Source organism: Mesocricetus auratus, unplaced genomic scaffold (assembly GCF_017639785.1).
Source record: "Mesocricetus auratus isolate SY011 unplaced genomic scaffold, BCM_Maur_2.0 Super-Scaffold_100028, whole genome shotgun sequence".
Lineage (NCBI taxonomy): Eukaryota > Metazoa > Chordata > Mammalia > Rodentia > Cricetidae > Mesocricetus > Mesocricetus auratus.
The window spans coordinates 16,806,819-16,823,733 of NW_024429209.1; the positions used below are offsets into that span (position 1 = coordinate 16,806,819).

Sequence of the window (16,915 nt, forward strand, 5' to 3'; positions counted from 1 at the left end):
CTACATTCATTAAGCCAATCTGGAAAATAAATCACTACTAATAATTTCAATATTTTTCATTCTCCTTTTCTCTGTGGAAGAGCTAGTGCGCACAGAGGCTGGTGGAGAGTTAAGATGTTGTGGGTCTTTCCCGATTCTGAACTTCTCTCTTGCAAAGGACCCTAGAATTTAAGAAAAAATCTTTGTGCTGGGGATTGAGTGCTCAGCTGGTAAAGTGTTTGCCTAGCATTCACAACACCCCGGGTTCCATCCCCCAGCACGGCAATAAATAAAAAGCAAATAATCCTGTGGATAAAATGCTGCTAAATGCCTCAACAAATACTTAACTATAAAGGTGAGTGTGCTTGGAAAAAATATTTTAAGTTTGTGTTGTTACTGTACAGGGTTGAAGCACGCTACATACAGACCCATGTATTTAACTGGGAAATGACCAGACTTCAAATGGAAATAAAATAAACCTGAAAATATAAGAATCTAAGGGCTGGAGAGTGACTCAGCAGTTAGGAGCCCTTGCTGCTCTTAAGGGAGGGTGTAGCACCCCCATGATTGCTCACAAATGTCAGTAACTCCAGCTCCAGGGGTTCAGGTGCTCCCTTGTGGCCCCTGAGGACACTGCATGCACGTAGTACACACACACACACACACACACACACACACACACACACACACACACACACACCGGAGCTGGCAAAATACCCATATATATAAAATATATGTTTCCACTATCTTCTGTCCTGTTTGCTGAGAGAGAAAGCTAAGAATTACTTTCCCGCTTCCTTCCTCTTTAGGGGAAAAAAGAGGCAACTCTGTCGGTTTTATTAGCTTTTTCTAATTGGGCAGAGTAGCACAAGCACAGAAAATGACCGCCTGTTATTGCTCCTCTGCAGACAAACCTTAGTGTGTGTAAAGCTAGTCTGTGTCTCCCCAGGAAGAGATCATGAGCTCCAAACCCTGGCTTCACATCACCCAAAGTCATGGGCTCACTGGGGAACATAATCCTTACATTTACCATGCTGGCTGTGTGTGACTGGAAGGTAGAAAGAACTCAGACGAGACCATGGGTTCCCCCTTGCTTCCTGTAGGCAAAAGTCTTCTTCCTTCCTTCCTTCCTTCCTTCCTTCCTTCCTTCCTTCCTTCCTTCCCTCCCTCCCTCCTTCTTTTTCCTTCTTATTTTGTCTCAGTGTATCTCCTCTGACCAGAAGGCTAGTTTGGCAGCTTGATTCCAATCAGCTCAGACAGGTGAATAGATTTTTAGCTCAACGGACTATACTTCCAGCTTGTGCTTTTGTTTTGAATCAAGGGCTCTTGTAGCCCAGGCTGGACTCAAACTCACTACATAGCTGAGAATGACCTTGAATTTCTGATCCTCTGCCTTACATCTTCCTGGTGCTAGTAGGGTTACAGGCTTGTGCCACCAAGGCTAATTTATGCAGTGTTGGGACTGCAACCAAGGGTGTCTGGTACACTGAGCAAACACTTTACCTGCTGAGCTACATTCGCAGGATCTGACTTTTGTTTTGGGGCATTGGTAATTACTTTGGGGTTGCACCTAGGGACACAAACGTGAGCTCACTCTTACTTAGGGCTTGAAATGGAATACCAGTTTTGCTGCTGGCAAGGTGTGGCCCTCATGCTCACAGGGAGAGGGCAATGAGGGCTTGCAGAAGGCTCCTCTGTCACACGTGTTCCTCCAGACTGACAATTGTGCTTGCATTTATTGGAGGTGAAAACCCCAGCATTAACAACTGCCTCAAACTACCACAAACTCATAGCCCACTGTCCAGGGTGGATATGTTGTGTGCTCAACACACTTTCCCAACAGTGAGAAGTGCTTTTAGTGCTGCCAAAATAGGGCTGTCAACTTTCTAAGTATAGCCTGGTAGAGAGAGAGAGAGAGAGAGAGAGAGAGAGAGAGAGAGAGAGAGAGAGAGAGAGAGAGAAAGAGAGAGGGTTGGAGAAGGAAGGAAAGAAGGGAGGAAAACAAATAATGCTTCCAAACTGTCCTCCCATCCATTTTAATCACACTCTCCTCTCTACTTCCTGTCCCAATGTGTATCCAGTTCTGACATTCTGGAACTGATTGCTCATTCATTTGCTGTTTCACTTGTTTGTTTGTTTGCTTTGAGACAGGATCTTGTGCAGTTGAAGCTGGCCTTCTGCTCACTATGTAGCAAAGGATGACCTTGAACATCTGATTTTCTTGCCTCTGCCTCTCAGGCGCTGGATTACAGACCTCACATCCAGTTTATTCTCTGGTTTTAGAGTTAGTCTTTTCACTCCATGAGCATGTCTGAGTCCATTGCTGGGAGAAAGGAGAGCAGGAAGCGGAAACGGCAAGCTTGCTCTTCAGATGTGTGGTCTGAGTGACCCAAGGCTTCAGGCTTGGCATCCCTTAAGAAAATCCACAAGGGCTGAGATGGCTCAGTAGGTAAAGGTGCTTGCTGCCGAAACTGATGAGCAGGGACTGAACTCAAGAACCAACGATGGAAAAAGGGTATCGATTTCTACAGGTTGTCCTCTGATATGTGTGCATGCATGCACACAGGATAAATAAACAAACAAATACATAAATGTAACAAAAAGCTTAGAGGACACAAAGAAACTCATTAGATGAGATGCTAGCAATGGGAAAGCCGACCAGCCTTCTCCTGTTGTACAAGGCTTGTGTTTAAACAATGGGTGCAGAGCTTGAATACATTTATAAGCAAAAAGAAGTTTTTAAGTCTGAAGGAACCATCCCTGGCAGCCATCTGTCATCCTTGTTCCCACCCCCCACCCTCACCACAAAGATACCCCTGGAAGGACCACGGGGGAAACAGAAACCCAGTGTCTTCTTTTATAAACAGTAAGGCCAGATTCCCATTATAGGATCATTTTGTGCACGTGCGATGAAATCTATTAAATGTTTATCTTAGAACCCCGGTTCAGTTGCGGGGGGGAGCCGAAGCCCTGCCAACCAGTTGGTCTGTGTGAATCACAGCTCAGTCAGACTTTCAGGTCTATAATTTATCTTTTCTTTGGCCTCTGTGCTAAATGCTCCATTTGTCCATGAATTCTTGCCTTGTTTTAATTATGCTATGGTCTGAATGTAGTTTTATAAGGCGCACAAATAAGATTGTCATTCCGAAAACACAGATTTGTGTGTTTATCCCTCCCCCCCCCCCAAGATGAGCCGGGGGTCAGTTATCTCTGTCCTAATTCGAATCTTGGTGGGTCTGTGGCTGGAATTCCAAACCCAGCATGCAGTGACTGTGGGGGGAGGAGGCGCAGAGCTGTGGGGGATGGGAGCTGGGCAGACAGCTGACTCGGCAGAACCCAGTGCGTAATTTACCCTAAAAATTGTGCATCGATACAACCCATGTTCAACTTTGCATTGTGGCGCTACTGGCTCCAAAACTGCTATTGACTGGGATGGTTTTGTTCATGTTGTTTTCTAAGGGCTGTATTTTCTCACTATACTGAAGAAACGATTGGTTTTCCCCTAAACTCACAAGTAGGCCACAGGGGCCAGATGAGAAAATTGAACAATCAGAACCCTAGGCTTTTTGCTGTTCAGTTGTTTTTTTTTTAAAGAAACCTTGCACATATACACATTCAAATATCCATGTGCTTGCCGGCCGAAGGAGAAATGGCTTTCTCATACTCTGTAAAAAGATGTTTTACATGTGCAGAGTACACGACAGACACTCAATATTTCAAATTTCAGTGAAATTGCCAATCCAAAAAGAAAAAAAAAAGGAAATTTGAAGTGTAACACAATTAAGCACACACATTTCCTTGGCAAATGTAATGAGAGAGGTCTTTCATCAAGGAAAGAAAGCATGTTTATAATTGGGGGTGGGCTACTCTGAAAGACATTTCAACTCCAAACGTCACTCTGGGCTGGGTCGCACCCATACTTGCTGTGCTGCTACCACAGATTGCATCTTGAAGCCCATCCCACCTGAGAACTCGCTGCAAATAAATCCAGCTGTCGTCTAGGAGGGAGGATGTCCCCCATCTCAGCCCAATAGAGGAGGCTGATTTTGCAAAGTACCACTTCACAACTTTACCAACAAGTTCTTTGAGAGCAAGAGTGGATTGGGTATGCCCAGGCTTTTGTGACTAAAGACCTTCAAGAACTGGCTGGTGGGATGCTGGTTTGATTTGTCTAATTAAGGAGGATTTGGCTGAGTCACTAGGCAACCGAGCAAAGATGGGGAGCTCTTCATTCTCTCCTTATAAATAATTCAGGCAATGCTCTGACCTTGGGTCCCTACACCTTAAAAACTTATGACTGTTTAAAAGTCACCACCTCTGAATGGCTCTAGGAGCCCAGGGACAATGATGCAAAGCCAGTCAGAGTCTCTCTGCCCAGGCGATGTGTGTGAACAGTTGCCCCAGTCCATGAATACTAGTGACTAGTTCCTAGCCCTCAGAGAAGCAGCTCAGGGCTCTTGGCTTGTGCGTATAAGACACTTTCTGCTGCCAGGCTGACATCCGAGAGTCTAGACCCCTCCCCGCACGCTGCTCATTGGACTGTTTGCCAAACTAGCTCAGTTTGGGAGTAGACAAGCAATAGAATATCTGAAAACAAACCCTGAGTCCAAACGTATGGGTGTAGTGAAAATATTGACAGCAGGAGGCTTCAATGCCTTTGTCTTCTTGACTTTTTCCAATTTCAGCTGTCCAGAAATGTTGTCTGCAGACCAACAGTCACCGTGTAATTCTTTGTTTTTGTTTTTCTCTTTTATGTATCTCAGGCTGGCTTTAAGTAGTCAAGGATGACCTCGAACTTCAGATTTTCTTGCCTCCACCTCCCAAGTGGTGGGATTAGAAGCCAGAGCCCCCATGCCTGGTGTATGCAGGACTGGGGATCAAACCCAGGGCTTCAAGTACGCTAGGTGAACGATCACAGTCCACATCCCCAGCCAGGCACTTAAGTTTGTTAGAAGTCACTTTCTTCCCCCGGTGCCTTTCAGTCTGGGCCCCGAGCCGCAGCCTTGGGTAAGGAGGCTAGAGTCTCTCTATGTATGCCACCTACCGCCTCTTTTTCTTTACATAAAACAGAGGATACAGAAACTTTGCTCTTTGGATGTTTCTGCCCACACAAACATAGAGGAGAGGTTAAGCTTACCTTGTCTGGGACCTTGGATGACTGACTCTAAGGGTGGCATGTGTAGTGCCCATTCAGCGTCCTCCACAGAAGCACCCACGGGAGAGGAACTAGGTAAACTTTCACACACTTACCTCCTCAGCAGGGACACCATGGGGACTCCCTGGCACGGCAGGAGCCTCCTCGGCCTGGTCTTGGTCTCTCACCGCTTTGGCTTCTTCAGGCTGGTGGCCAGCTGGTGCCCTTTCTCTTGCCCTGTCTAGTTTAAATAATCTGTCGAAGAAGCTGAAGTCCTTGGGCTTGGAGGTGTCTTCCGCGCTGGACTCAGGTGGTGAAGGTGCTGGCGGGCAGGTGGCAGGGAAGGCCTGCTGCTTGGCCTCAGGGCACCCTGGCGTTTTATCTGCAGCCGGCCCTGGTGCAGCTGCCACCGGAAGTGCCCCGTGCTCACTTGGGTCTTTGTTCGCAGGCGCTGTGCCGGGGCTGACATCAAGCTTGCCCGATGCAGCCGATGAATCCGTGCCTTGGTCCCCGGGACGTCCTGGTACAGGCCGAGAGAGCGTCAAGAAAAAGCTCGATCTAGCAGCTGGTGCCCGGGGCTTGGCTTCTTTCCCAAGACTCTTTCCGCTGGTGTTGGCCACAGCTTGGGCCTCCGTTGTCTTGGGGGAAGAAGCAGCCACATTATCCTTGGAGATGCTTATTCCCAAATCGACTGTAAACACAAACATAAACAATGGTCATTCAACAAGCCAGGAAATCCAAGGGTGAATAATGGACTCCAACTTTTGATAAAGGAAGTCTCCTCCGCAGACAGGCCGCCTTGTGCCCTGCTGTTAGCCCAGCAGACATCTCCTGACCCTGCTCTTCCTGAGAGACCCCCGAGACTGATGAGGCAGAAAAGTCAATGACCAGGAAGCGAGTACCCACCAGGCACCATGTGTGTGAGACCCAGTGTCTACTGTCATCTTTTATCTCCCTGGAAGTGGAAAGTTAAGGCTTTCCTGTGGGAAATCACACTAGGTTAGAGTTTGGGCTCTGGAGCTGGGAGGTCGGTCAACTCTCATCATTCTAGACATCTGGCCTTGAGCATGTCTTTATCATGGATCTGTCCTGTGTAGTACGCTTAGCGCCTCCATTGGTCCCTTGAATGCCTCTCACACCCCAATGCTGTGGTGATCAAATGTATTTTACAAATGTCCCCTAGGGGAGAGAAAGCGCTCATATTTGAGGCCCACCTTCTGGGGACACACGCCTTTAGTCCCAGCATTGCAGAGGCAGAAGCAGATAGATTTCTGTGAGTTCAACACAATGAGACCTTGTCTCGAAAATAGACCAACAAAAAAGATCTTTTTGAATCCAAGTCATTTAATCTTTTCTCAGCCTTTACTCTGCAGTAAAAATGAAGAAACAATAGACCTACCTTACCATTTCCTTAGGGAATGACACTTGTTAGTATATTTAAAGTATGCAGAAAAGTAGTTGAGTGAGATGCACAAGCTTCTCAGCACACATGAAACTCAGCTTTTGTCACCACCGGGGAGGGAGAACGCTGGCACCAGAGGTCAAGACATCGTCCCCCTAGTCCCCAGTGAGAGGGCTCCACAGAAGCCAACTCCTGAGCTCATGTCCTTTCTGTCTTAATGTAAGATCTATTAGCATGGGCTCTCGGGGATATCTACGCTAAAACAGTAATACTCAGAAAGTAGACATTCTGTAGCCTTGAAGAGCAGGTGTGTACCCGCAGGAAGGCTGGGCCAGCTCATGCATTGTGTGTGTGTGTGTGTGTGTAGGTAGCAGCTTCCCAACTTCCTGGGAGCTGCAGTCCCAAACACCCACCCCTTCCTGCCTTGAACCAGTTGAATTGCCTTCTTTTCAAGGCCCCATGAGATGGGGGAGGTCCTTCTCTGTATATGTTATTCTATTGGTTGATAAATAAAGCACTGTTGACCAATAGGGGAGCAAGATAGGTGGGACTAGGAGTCGAGGAGGGTTCTGGGAAATGTAGTCAAGAGTAGAGAGCGCCACATGATCACGGAAAGAGAGGATGCATTAGGCTGCGTCCTTGATAAGACCTTATAAAAATATAACCGGGGGCCGGGCATTGGTGGCGTATGCCTTTAATCCCAGCACTCGGGAGGCAGAGGCAGGCGGATCTCTGTGAGTTCGAGGCCAGCCTGGTCTACAAGAGCTAGTTCCAGGACAGCCTCCAAAGCCACAGAGAAACCCTGTCTTGAAAAACCAAATATATATATATATATATATATATATATATACACATATATATGTATATTAGTAATTATTAAGTCAGAGCTAGCAGATAAGAAACCATAGCAAACAACCAACAGCTTCATAATTAATATAGTGTCTCGTGTGTTATTTGGGGGCTGAGATAGCGGTGGGACCCAGGCAGCTGCAACGAAAGAATACATTGTACCCATGGTAGTGAAACAGTGAGGAAGAATTTTGGGATCTTAATTGATTTTCTATGGCACCCAAACCCATATGAACATCTGCATACACACAAACCTGTGTGAGTGCACACCCATGCATGCATGAAACAGAATAAAATAAATACAACAAACAGGAAATGTGCATAGCTCCCTGGTATGGCCAGTAAAGCTTGGAAGGAAACTCACCCAGGGTCTGGGCTGCTGCTACCATCCCCCAACAGGTACTTCATGACTGACAGATACTACGATAATGTCGAAGACTGCTTTCCATCCTGTATACACTTGGACAGACAAACAGACACTGTTTGCAGGAGGTCAAGGAGCAGGATAAAGCAGGGAGAGGATAGGGAGGTCTTTGTTGTATTTCCATTACACATTAACATGGGACAGTAGACACATGCCCACACATGCATGCATTCATAGTCACTCTGTCAAACCCTCGTATCTGGAGTCAGGAACCTGAGGAGAGAGCTGCCTTTCTGTTTGTCTCAGTGACCTCTTAGTCACACAGAAGACAGAGAAGTGACTCAAGATGAGGCCAGTGAGGAAGCCAGGGAGGTTTCACAAGGAAGCCCCCAGTCAGGGCGCTAGCTAACCCATCTAGTGCTCTTTCAGCTTTAGCCTGTGCTCCGGGAACTCCTGGAGACAAATACACCGAAAGGGGTAGGGTAGGGGGGAGGGAGAAGAGAGAAGCAGGCAAAGCAGGGACCAAATGAGCAAGGGAGACCCGAACTTGTCAGAGGGAACAGAAACGGATTGTGGATCAGGTCCAGAGGGAGAGGAACCTGTTGACAGAAGGGACAGGCTGGGATTGAAAGCCAGGCGAGGCTTTTGCAAATCCCAGAGAACATGTGCTGATTTCCCTGCTTCACGTCCTGGCTGGGAACCAAAGGAGCTAAATGGGGTTACAGCCAGAGCAGCAGACAACACTCTCCATGGCAAAACAAACAAACAAACAAACAAAAATGCCACTGTTTGGCTTTGAAAAGGTTCAATACTGAACGCGTAGAGCCCACAGCCAAAAGAAACAAGAGGCCTTGCTGTGGGAGACCAGGGAGAACCACTCGGTGGCCGGTGGCTTGTCAGAACTTGGGGAGTTCTGAGTGGGCTCCCTTCATGACAGCTCATAGTGTTAGTGGAGTGTTAGGGACAGGGCCTGGGCTCTGGAAGCCCTGACAAGCCGAGCTTGCCCCCCTGCCCCCGCACCATCCTCAATAGTTTGATTAAAAGACAACAAATATCAAAGAACAGAGAAAAATGTGATTTAGCCAACATGTCACATTGGGAATAAGAACAAATAAAGAGATTTAGTGACCCCCACCCTTCCCCAAGTGCATCTTAGGGGTCCAACTTCTTATGATCACTAGTGTTTGTTTTATATAATTGTTACATGTATGTTTATATCTTCTTGGTGAACTGATTTATTAATATGTAGTGGTCTTTTAAAACCTCTTCTGACTATGTTTGGGTTAGAGATGACTGTAACAGATACCAGATTATCTGTGGCACTTAGTCTGGTTCCCATTTGCTGTATAGGCGGTTTTCATCCTTTGCCTCTCAGTCCATGGGAGTCTTTTCCAGCACAACATCCTCTCCTCCTCCTCCTCCTCCTCCTCCTCCTCCTCCTCCTCCTCCTCCTCCTCCTCCTCCTCCTCCTCCTCCTCCTCCTCCTCCTCCTCCTCCTCCTCCTCCTCCTCCTCCTCCTCTTCTTCTTCTTCTTCTTCTTCTTCTTCTTCTTCTTCTTCTTCCCTCTCTCTCTCTCTCTCTCTCTCTCTCTCTCTCTCTCTCTCTCTCTCTCTCTCTCTCTCTCTCTCTCTCTCTCTCTCTCTCTCTCTCTCTCTCTCTCTCTCTCTCTCTCTCTCTCTCTCTCTCTCTCTCTCTCTCTCTCTCTCTCTCCACAAATGGCCAGATGTCTTGTCTTTCATTTAAATCTCCAGGCTTTTGCCCAATACATGGACTTGCTTGTGGCACAGGCGTCACAATTATTGATGCAGGGGTGGGAGGCAAGTGCCATGACATCTGTGTAGAGGTCAAAGGACAACCAAAAGGACTCTCCCCCCTTCCACCATGTGGGGTCTCAGGTCATCAGCTTGGTGGCAAGCACTTTTACCTGCTATGCCATCACATATACGGCATCATCACAGGATGAGAAACAACGCGGTGTATCCCGAGCTCAGTACTGTCAAGAGAATCAGGCAGCCACTAGGGGGGTGTGGTCCTGGAGTATGTCCCCAGTGAAAAGAGAGAGCGATTGAAATTCCTTGTTTCCTCCCCACTATATATACAGCCCCAAGTAAACAGAGCCTTGGGATGTCTAGTCACAGCCCCAAACGTCTTTCTTCAGGAGTGTCTGGCAGTAGGGCTAACCCAGGTGACATGGGTGAGTCCCAGAGCAGAGGCCCTGGGTGAAGTCTTGCACTCAGGGGAAGACGCTGATGGTCACAGAGAATAGCCGCCTTTGTAAACGAGCTGCTGGGGACAGGCTGCTCTCTTTCTGAGGTTTATTGACCTGTTCTCCCAGGAGTTTTTACAGGGAAAGAAAGCTGAGACGGCTCATCTTGGCTCTCCCAATGAAGCTCTGAGAGCCTATCCCATCGGTTCATGGTGCCTGTTCTCCTGATGTGCGTGTGCCTGTGCTGCATGTGTGTGCAAGGGCACATGCGTGTGCCTGTGCATATGTGTGCAAGGGCACATGCGTATGGGGATACATGCACATGCGTGTACACGTGCTATGGAGGCCAGAGGTCAGCTTCAGCTGGCCCCCTCCATCATCACCTCATTTCCTTGCTTTCTAAGGCAGGCTCTTTCACCAAGCCAGGAGCATACTGATTCGGCTAGACCAAGTGCTCCCTTGGTCCCAGAGGTCCTTCCTCCTGTCTCAACACTGGAATTACAGATGTGCTGCTGGGCTTTCTTGTTTTGGATTTTGTAATGTATGCGCCGGGGATCCAAACACAGGTCCCCGTGGCAAGCACTTTACCATCCATCTCTCCAGCTCCTTCATCCCTTCCTTGGCACCCCTGCCTCACACACTGCTGTCCCGATCTATCACAGTAAGCCACAAGGTGGATACCTAATGTTTGGTAATCACGAAGGGAACTGTTACAAATCCTGCAGATGCTGTGGGAGTGTGTCGAATTATGGGCGTTAACATGGATAAAACACTTGGATCAGACACACAGCTCTTGTCGTATCAGGATTCAAAAGCAGACACAGGGCACAGCAGTTGATTGCAGAGGCAGGGAAGGAGATGCTGAGTTCTTCAAAAGAGAATTCTATTTAAATATCAAAGGGCTGTGGGAAGCCTTTGGGAGGGAAAACCCAATGAAGACCTTGGAGAGTTTGCAACCTGAGAGGGTCGTGTTGCAAGCGTCAAATGACCACTTCAAACAACTGTGGCTTTCAGCCCTGGGCAGACGCATTTGTTGTTCTGAAGTGTTAGAGTCAGGCTTCGTGGGGCAGATGCTTATGGCTTGGAGGAAGATGGCAGATTTGGAAATTTCACTGAATGATCACATTTCAGGCTTTTCATCTCAGTTCTGAAGAGCCAGGATGTCTTGGCAGGAAATCCTAGCGCAAATAACAGAGGGGGCTTTTGCACTGGGGAATGGAGCCTTGATTATCAGCTTGATTTGCCCGGACACTGAGTGATGTCATGGGTCCCATTAACCCTGTGCTGCCCAGAGCACATTTTCAAGCCTGGCTGCAGATCAGTTCCCGAAGAGAGAGACTGGGGCAGCAACTCCTGCCTTTTCCTCACCATCTTCCTACTGCTCATGCGCTTTGCAAATGTGTGGACCATGCAGGGTTACTTCAAGTGCAAAGCCAGCTATTCCAACAGGAGCAAACACAGCAGATGTTTGCACTGGTCTTGTGGGGTTTTGTTTGCTTTTCCTTCTTAAGGCAGGTGATAATATGCATCTGACATGCCTTTGCCTCCAAAATTGGCGATTCTCTCTAATCCTTTTCCTTCCTATCTGCCCTCCACCCCTTCTGCAACCAACAGTCGCCTCAGAGTTCTGCATATTTGTATATGGTGACTGTGTTTGTCATTGTGAGTAGGTATGGAGGTCAGAATACAATGTCAGGTACTGGTCTCCAAGTGACATCATCCACCTTTTTTTTTTTTTCTTTTGACAGGGTCTCTCACTGGCTTGGAACTCTCTAAGTAAGGTTAACAAATCAGCAAGCCCCAGGGATCTGTTATTTCTGTCCCCACCATGCTGGGATTACAAACTTAAGCCATCATTCCCTGTTTTTTTTTTTTTTTTTTTTTTTAGTCATGGTGGCATTGTTTAGCCCTGGCTAGCCTAGAACTGGCTGTGTAGCCCAGGCTGGCCTTGAACTCACGGAGATCCACCCTCCTCTGCTGGGATTAAAGTGATACACACTACACCTACACCCATTTTTTTGGAGGGGGTATCAAATCCAGGTCCTCTTGTTTACAACGAAAGCTATCTCACCAACTCTATATTAGAAATATTTTTAATGATTTTTATATAAAAACGCTGTCTCTCATAGCCAAAATATCCAAATCTGTCTTCTCTCTTTTTTAGATGTTACACAATATTTCTTAATATAGATACTTCGAAAGATATGTAAACCATCGCCTAATTCATGAACATTGTGGTAGTTTCCATATTGTTTCTTTCATCTTCCCTACAAACAATTCCAGAGTAAACTTCCATGTTTAACAGTCATTCTTTTGTAGACCAGAAGAGCAAATGTGGACTTACTGCCCCCAAAACAATGAATATGTAAAAAAAAAAAAAAAAAAAAGATGCTGCCAGATTGCTTTCCGAAAACAGTCTGGAGATTCAGAGTGGCATGTGATCCAGTGATGTCCCCCTCACCATGGAGGGAAGCTGATCAGGTACAATGTTAAGCAGATTTTAATGTTAAGTAGCTTGCTAAAGAAGGCGGTACCTTGCTGTCCTTGTGCACATGGCTGTTAGGGTGAGCTCTGGAGACGGAGGTGGTGTAAGAAGGCAAGTTCTCGACACACAGGAGACTGCCAAAGGCTTACCACTGTTAGCCTGGGATTCTGGGAAAATTATTGAGAGATGGTATGAGGCAAGGGACCCAGGGAAGCAGAAGGCAGAAAAGCAGTCAGGCTAGGATGGCATCACTGTTCCAAACATAGACATGTAAATGGTCATTGGGAACATCCGAAGATGCTTTGTGTCATTGCCACTGTGGGAATGCAGTCAAAATTACAGCACAGCTCAACTCCACACCCGCTGGGATGGCTGTAACAAAACAGGCAGACAGTAGCCAGCACGGACAAGGATGCTGAGCTGCTGGAATCTCCGTGCATCACTGGGGAGTGTGTGTGAAATGTGCAGTCGCTTTGGAAAGCAGTTAGGAAGTCCTCGGAGAGGTGCAGTCGCTTTGGAAAGCAGTTAGGAAGTCCTCGGAGAGGTGGCCATTGAGCCAGTATATGACCCACAGCTCTGTTCCGAGACAGACATCCCCCAAGAGAACTGAAATATGTATCTATTCAAAAACAAGCTCACAAAAGCAAGGGATACGTTAGTTACAAGCACTGGAGTTTAAACAACCATAACCAAAATGTCCATTCACCTACGAGCGAATCAAGAAAATGTGGCCTCTGTGCAATGGAACGCTATTTACCTTAAAGGAGAGCAATGCAACACAGATACATGCCACAACCTAGGTGAACTTTGAAAACAGTCTGTGACTTGAAATTATCCAGGCACTCTGAAAAAGGGCATTTGGGACAGGGCCCAAGAATCCATGAAGTTAGATTGGAGACAGCATCTCCCAGCACAACCTTGACCTTGTTACGTACACTGTGCAAAATGTTTACTGTGTCTATACGGTAGATCCACTCACCTTATGCCACTAGGACGTTCAGAGAGGGCCCAGAATTTAAAGTGCTCGACTGCATGCAGAGGGCTTGATGCCGACCCTGAGAGCCCACATGAATGCGGGGTGAGCAGGGCAGCCTGCCTGGGTTCAATGGTAGAGACTGGGGGAGTCTTTGGAACAAACTAGCTAACAGTGCCAGCCATCCTGGTGAGGTCAGGGTTTGAAGAATAGTATGGAAGAGAAATGAAGGACAACTATTGACGTCAACCCTTAGCTTCCATACTCACTCACACACACACACACACACACACTCACACACACTCACACACACACACACGTGCTAACATAGATGCAAATGTGTATGTTGCATATACATGAAAAGAAGAAAAAGCAAAAACAAAATAAATGTACAAACAATGAAAAGAAAGAGAAAATGGAAGGAAAAGAGGGATATAAAAAGGAGACACAGGATTCAAAGCAGATGAAAGAAATATTTGATAATGGTGATGATTATTGTGATGACGTGATGATGATGTTGGCTGACGAAGATGGTGACGCTGGTGATTATGGTAATGACGGCTGATGATGATGGCTGCTGCTTCTGCTGCTGTTGATGGTGATGCTGGCTGATGGTTACAGAGATGATAATGATTAGGATGACGGCTGTCATTTCTTCAAAAGCTATCTCTTGAGAAGTATGAAAGAGCGAGGCAAACACAATGACAGAGGTGGCCAGCTCTGGAGTCTGCTGCGTAGTGTTTGGTCAGAACACTGTTAACTTCAGGCTGTCACTGGAGTCCCTCGGATCTCTTATTGGCTTCTTATCAGGAGCCACACGTAGAGCTGTGGAGACAGGGGTCATTTCTGGCTCTTTGCATCTTCCGTGCCTCAGAGAGTCCCCGACTGCTTCTTAGCCATCTTCACATTCCCAGAGCATCAGGATCTCCCAGAAGACTGGAGAAAACTGGGCTGGTCTTGGCCTTCAGTACAGTGTATGTACTGAGCTCTGGTATGTTGTAACACATGGCAAAGAGCCCTTTGCTCTCAGGGGCTTCTAACATTTAAATTAGTTGACGAACCTTATGTGTGTGTTCATGCATACCCAGGAGTAGGTGAGGTGATACATGGACACGGGTGTGCACGTGCATGGACGCTAACTAGAGGACAGCCGTGGGTATCGTTACCCTAGCGTTACCTAGCTGGCTATTTTGAGACAGGATCTCCCTTGCTAAGCAGGCTAGACTGGCTGGGATCTATGTCTCTCCACCTTCCTAGTACTGTGATTATAATCATATGACACCATGCCAGCCTTAAAACATAAATAAACAAAATTTGAAAACAAACTTGCATTCTGGGAATCAACTCAGGTCCCCAGTACTTTCCTGACTGAGCCCCAATCCCCTACCAGACTTTTACTCAACTCATGCAGGCATTTTTAAACAGTAGTAGTATCCTGGCACTGTGTTAAGGCCTGCAACCCCAGGTACTGTAGGATGACTTAGGGGGATTGTGACTTCAAGGTCAGAATGAGCAGCGAGCATAAAACCACCACAGGCAACAACAACAAAACCCAAAGCAAACGTGGACAGAGCAGCTGGAAATCACGGCTGCTAGGAGAAAACATATATTAACGTCTGCCCAGGCCCCGGAGTTTTCCCGCTGTCAGGCAGCTGTGATTTGGGGCACTGTCTGGGAGAATTCCTCTAAGGATCAAAACTGGCAAATTCTCACTCATTGTCTTATCAGCAGAAGCCTTTTTTACTTGATTAGGGAATTTTCCCTTCACTAAACTGATCCCGTATACGCGCATACAGACAGACACACACATGTATTTTAAAGATGCAAAATTGGACAGTTCCTTCTTTAAGAACAATTGATGAGGGATGAAAAGGAAGATATTAATTCTAAGAAACGTCTTATCCGTGTGTGACAGAGACAGGTATCAGCTTCTGAGAAATGATGCATTCCAGCAGATCAGTCACATGACCGACGCTGCCATCCATCAGCCGTGACGATAGACACTTTTTCCTTTTAAAGAGGATACATTGACTAGAACAGAATCAAAGAAAGAGAGAAATGGGGCGTTTTTATTTTCCCCAAAGATCTGTGAAGTTTTGGGAATAAATACTCAAGAGGGAAAATCTTGTCAGGTAAGATTGATTCATCTGGGCTGGAGAGATGGCTCAGTGGTTAAGAGCACTGGCTGCTCTTCCAGAGGACCTGGGTTCAATTCCCAACATCCACATGGCAGCTCACAGCTGTGAAGATATTTTATTTATGATCTAGCAAATACAGTTTGCCTGAAGATCAGAGCGCAAAGCTAGCCATACTAGTTAGCCATAGAGGCCAGGCAGTGGTAGCACACACCTTTAATCCCAGTAATCTGGAGACAGGATCTCTGTTAATTCAAGGCTACCCTGGGCTGCATGAAGTTGCTCCAGTCTAAAAGAGAACCAGCTCACACAAAGGTGATCCCAGCACTTGGAGTGACACGCCTTTAATCCCAGCACTAGGGAGGTGGAGACAGGAAGGGATATGAATGGACAGGAAGAGGAGTATAACGCGGGAGGAGACAGAGGCTCATGGCCGTCTGAGGCAGCAGCCTGAAGCGTTCAGTCTGGGGATTCGTAGAGACAGGATCACCCCTTCAGTCTGAGGATTCGGCAGAGGTAAAAGTTCTCCCTAGAGACTGGCTGCTCTGCTTCTCTGATCTCTCTGCTTTCACCTCCTACTATCCGACTCCAGGATTTTATTATTAAGACCTATGAGAATTCGCGCAACGCACAACTATTAAATAAATTTTAAAAAAGATTGATCATCGGGGGAGCCAGTGACAAACGCTGGCACTGCAGTCTGCTTTGCCTGTGGCGGGCTCCTCCTCCTTTGCGTCCTCAAGCCCATGCTTCATAGCTGCTGTCCTTACAGCCCCCTGTGGCTGGAGAGAAGGGCGTGACTCCCACCTTACAGGTGAGTCTTGGACAGTTCCAGCTGCATCCCACCATTTTCCAGGTAGCAAGCGACAGAGTTGACACCTGCACCCCTCCCTCGCCCCTGAGTCAAGTTAGCTAGACTATAGTGCTTGCATGCCCTGTGGCACCAAACGACTACCAGGTTGGGGCCTTAACACAACTCAGGTGTCTTACAGTTCAGAAGGTCACACGTTAAGAGTGGGCCAGCTTCTGGAGATTCCCACACCTATTCTGAGGCTGTGTACTACCTCAGCACGTGGTCACCACGGTCAAGTCTATCAGTGCCCATCTTCAAACCCTTCCCTCCCTCCCCCCCTCCCCCTTCCCTCTAACATCCGTTCCCAGTGTCACCTCTTCCTCTCCAGCTCTGTCCCTCTGGCTCCTTTCTTTACAGTGACCCCTCAGGTGCCATTAGACCCCCCCAGGGATATCTCAAGACCACCTCTCCATCTCACCCACTCACAAAGCCTGCTTTTGGCCACCCACAGGCAAGGTCACATGCTCCCAGGTTCCAGGGTGACACCGTCTGGGGGAGGAAGAATTCTGATTTGCACGTGGCCAGCCCCTCACTT

At 47.3% G+C, this 16,915-nt stretch overlaps 1 protein-coding gene across 10 annotated transcripts in view; it reads right to left on the minus strand.

The window, feature by feature from the left end:
* The window catches only part of Bcas1 (brain enriched myelin associated protein 1), a 79,838-nt gene that overhangs the window by 51,149 nt on the left and 11,774 nt on the right, over positions 1–16,915 (minus strand). For all 10 annotated transcript variants that reach the window (XM_040732639.1, XM_040732635.1, XM_040732638.1 and 7 more), the window contains exon 4: positions 5,230–5,804. In XM_040732639.1, coding sequence (XP_040588573.1) covers positions 5,230–5,804 — 575 coding nt within the window. The remainder of the gene's footprint in view (positions 1–5,229; positions 5,805–16,915) is intronic.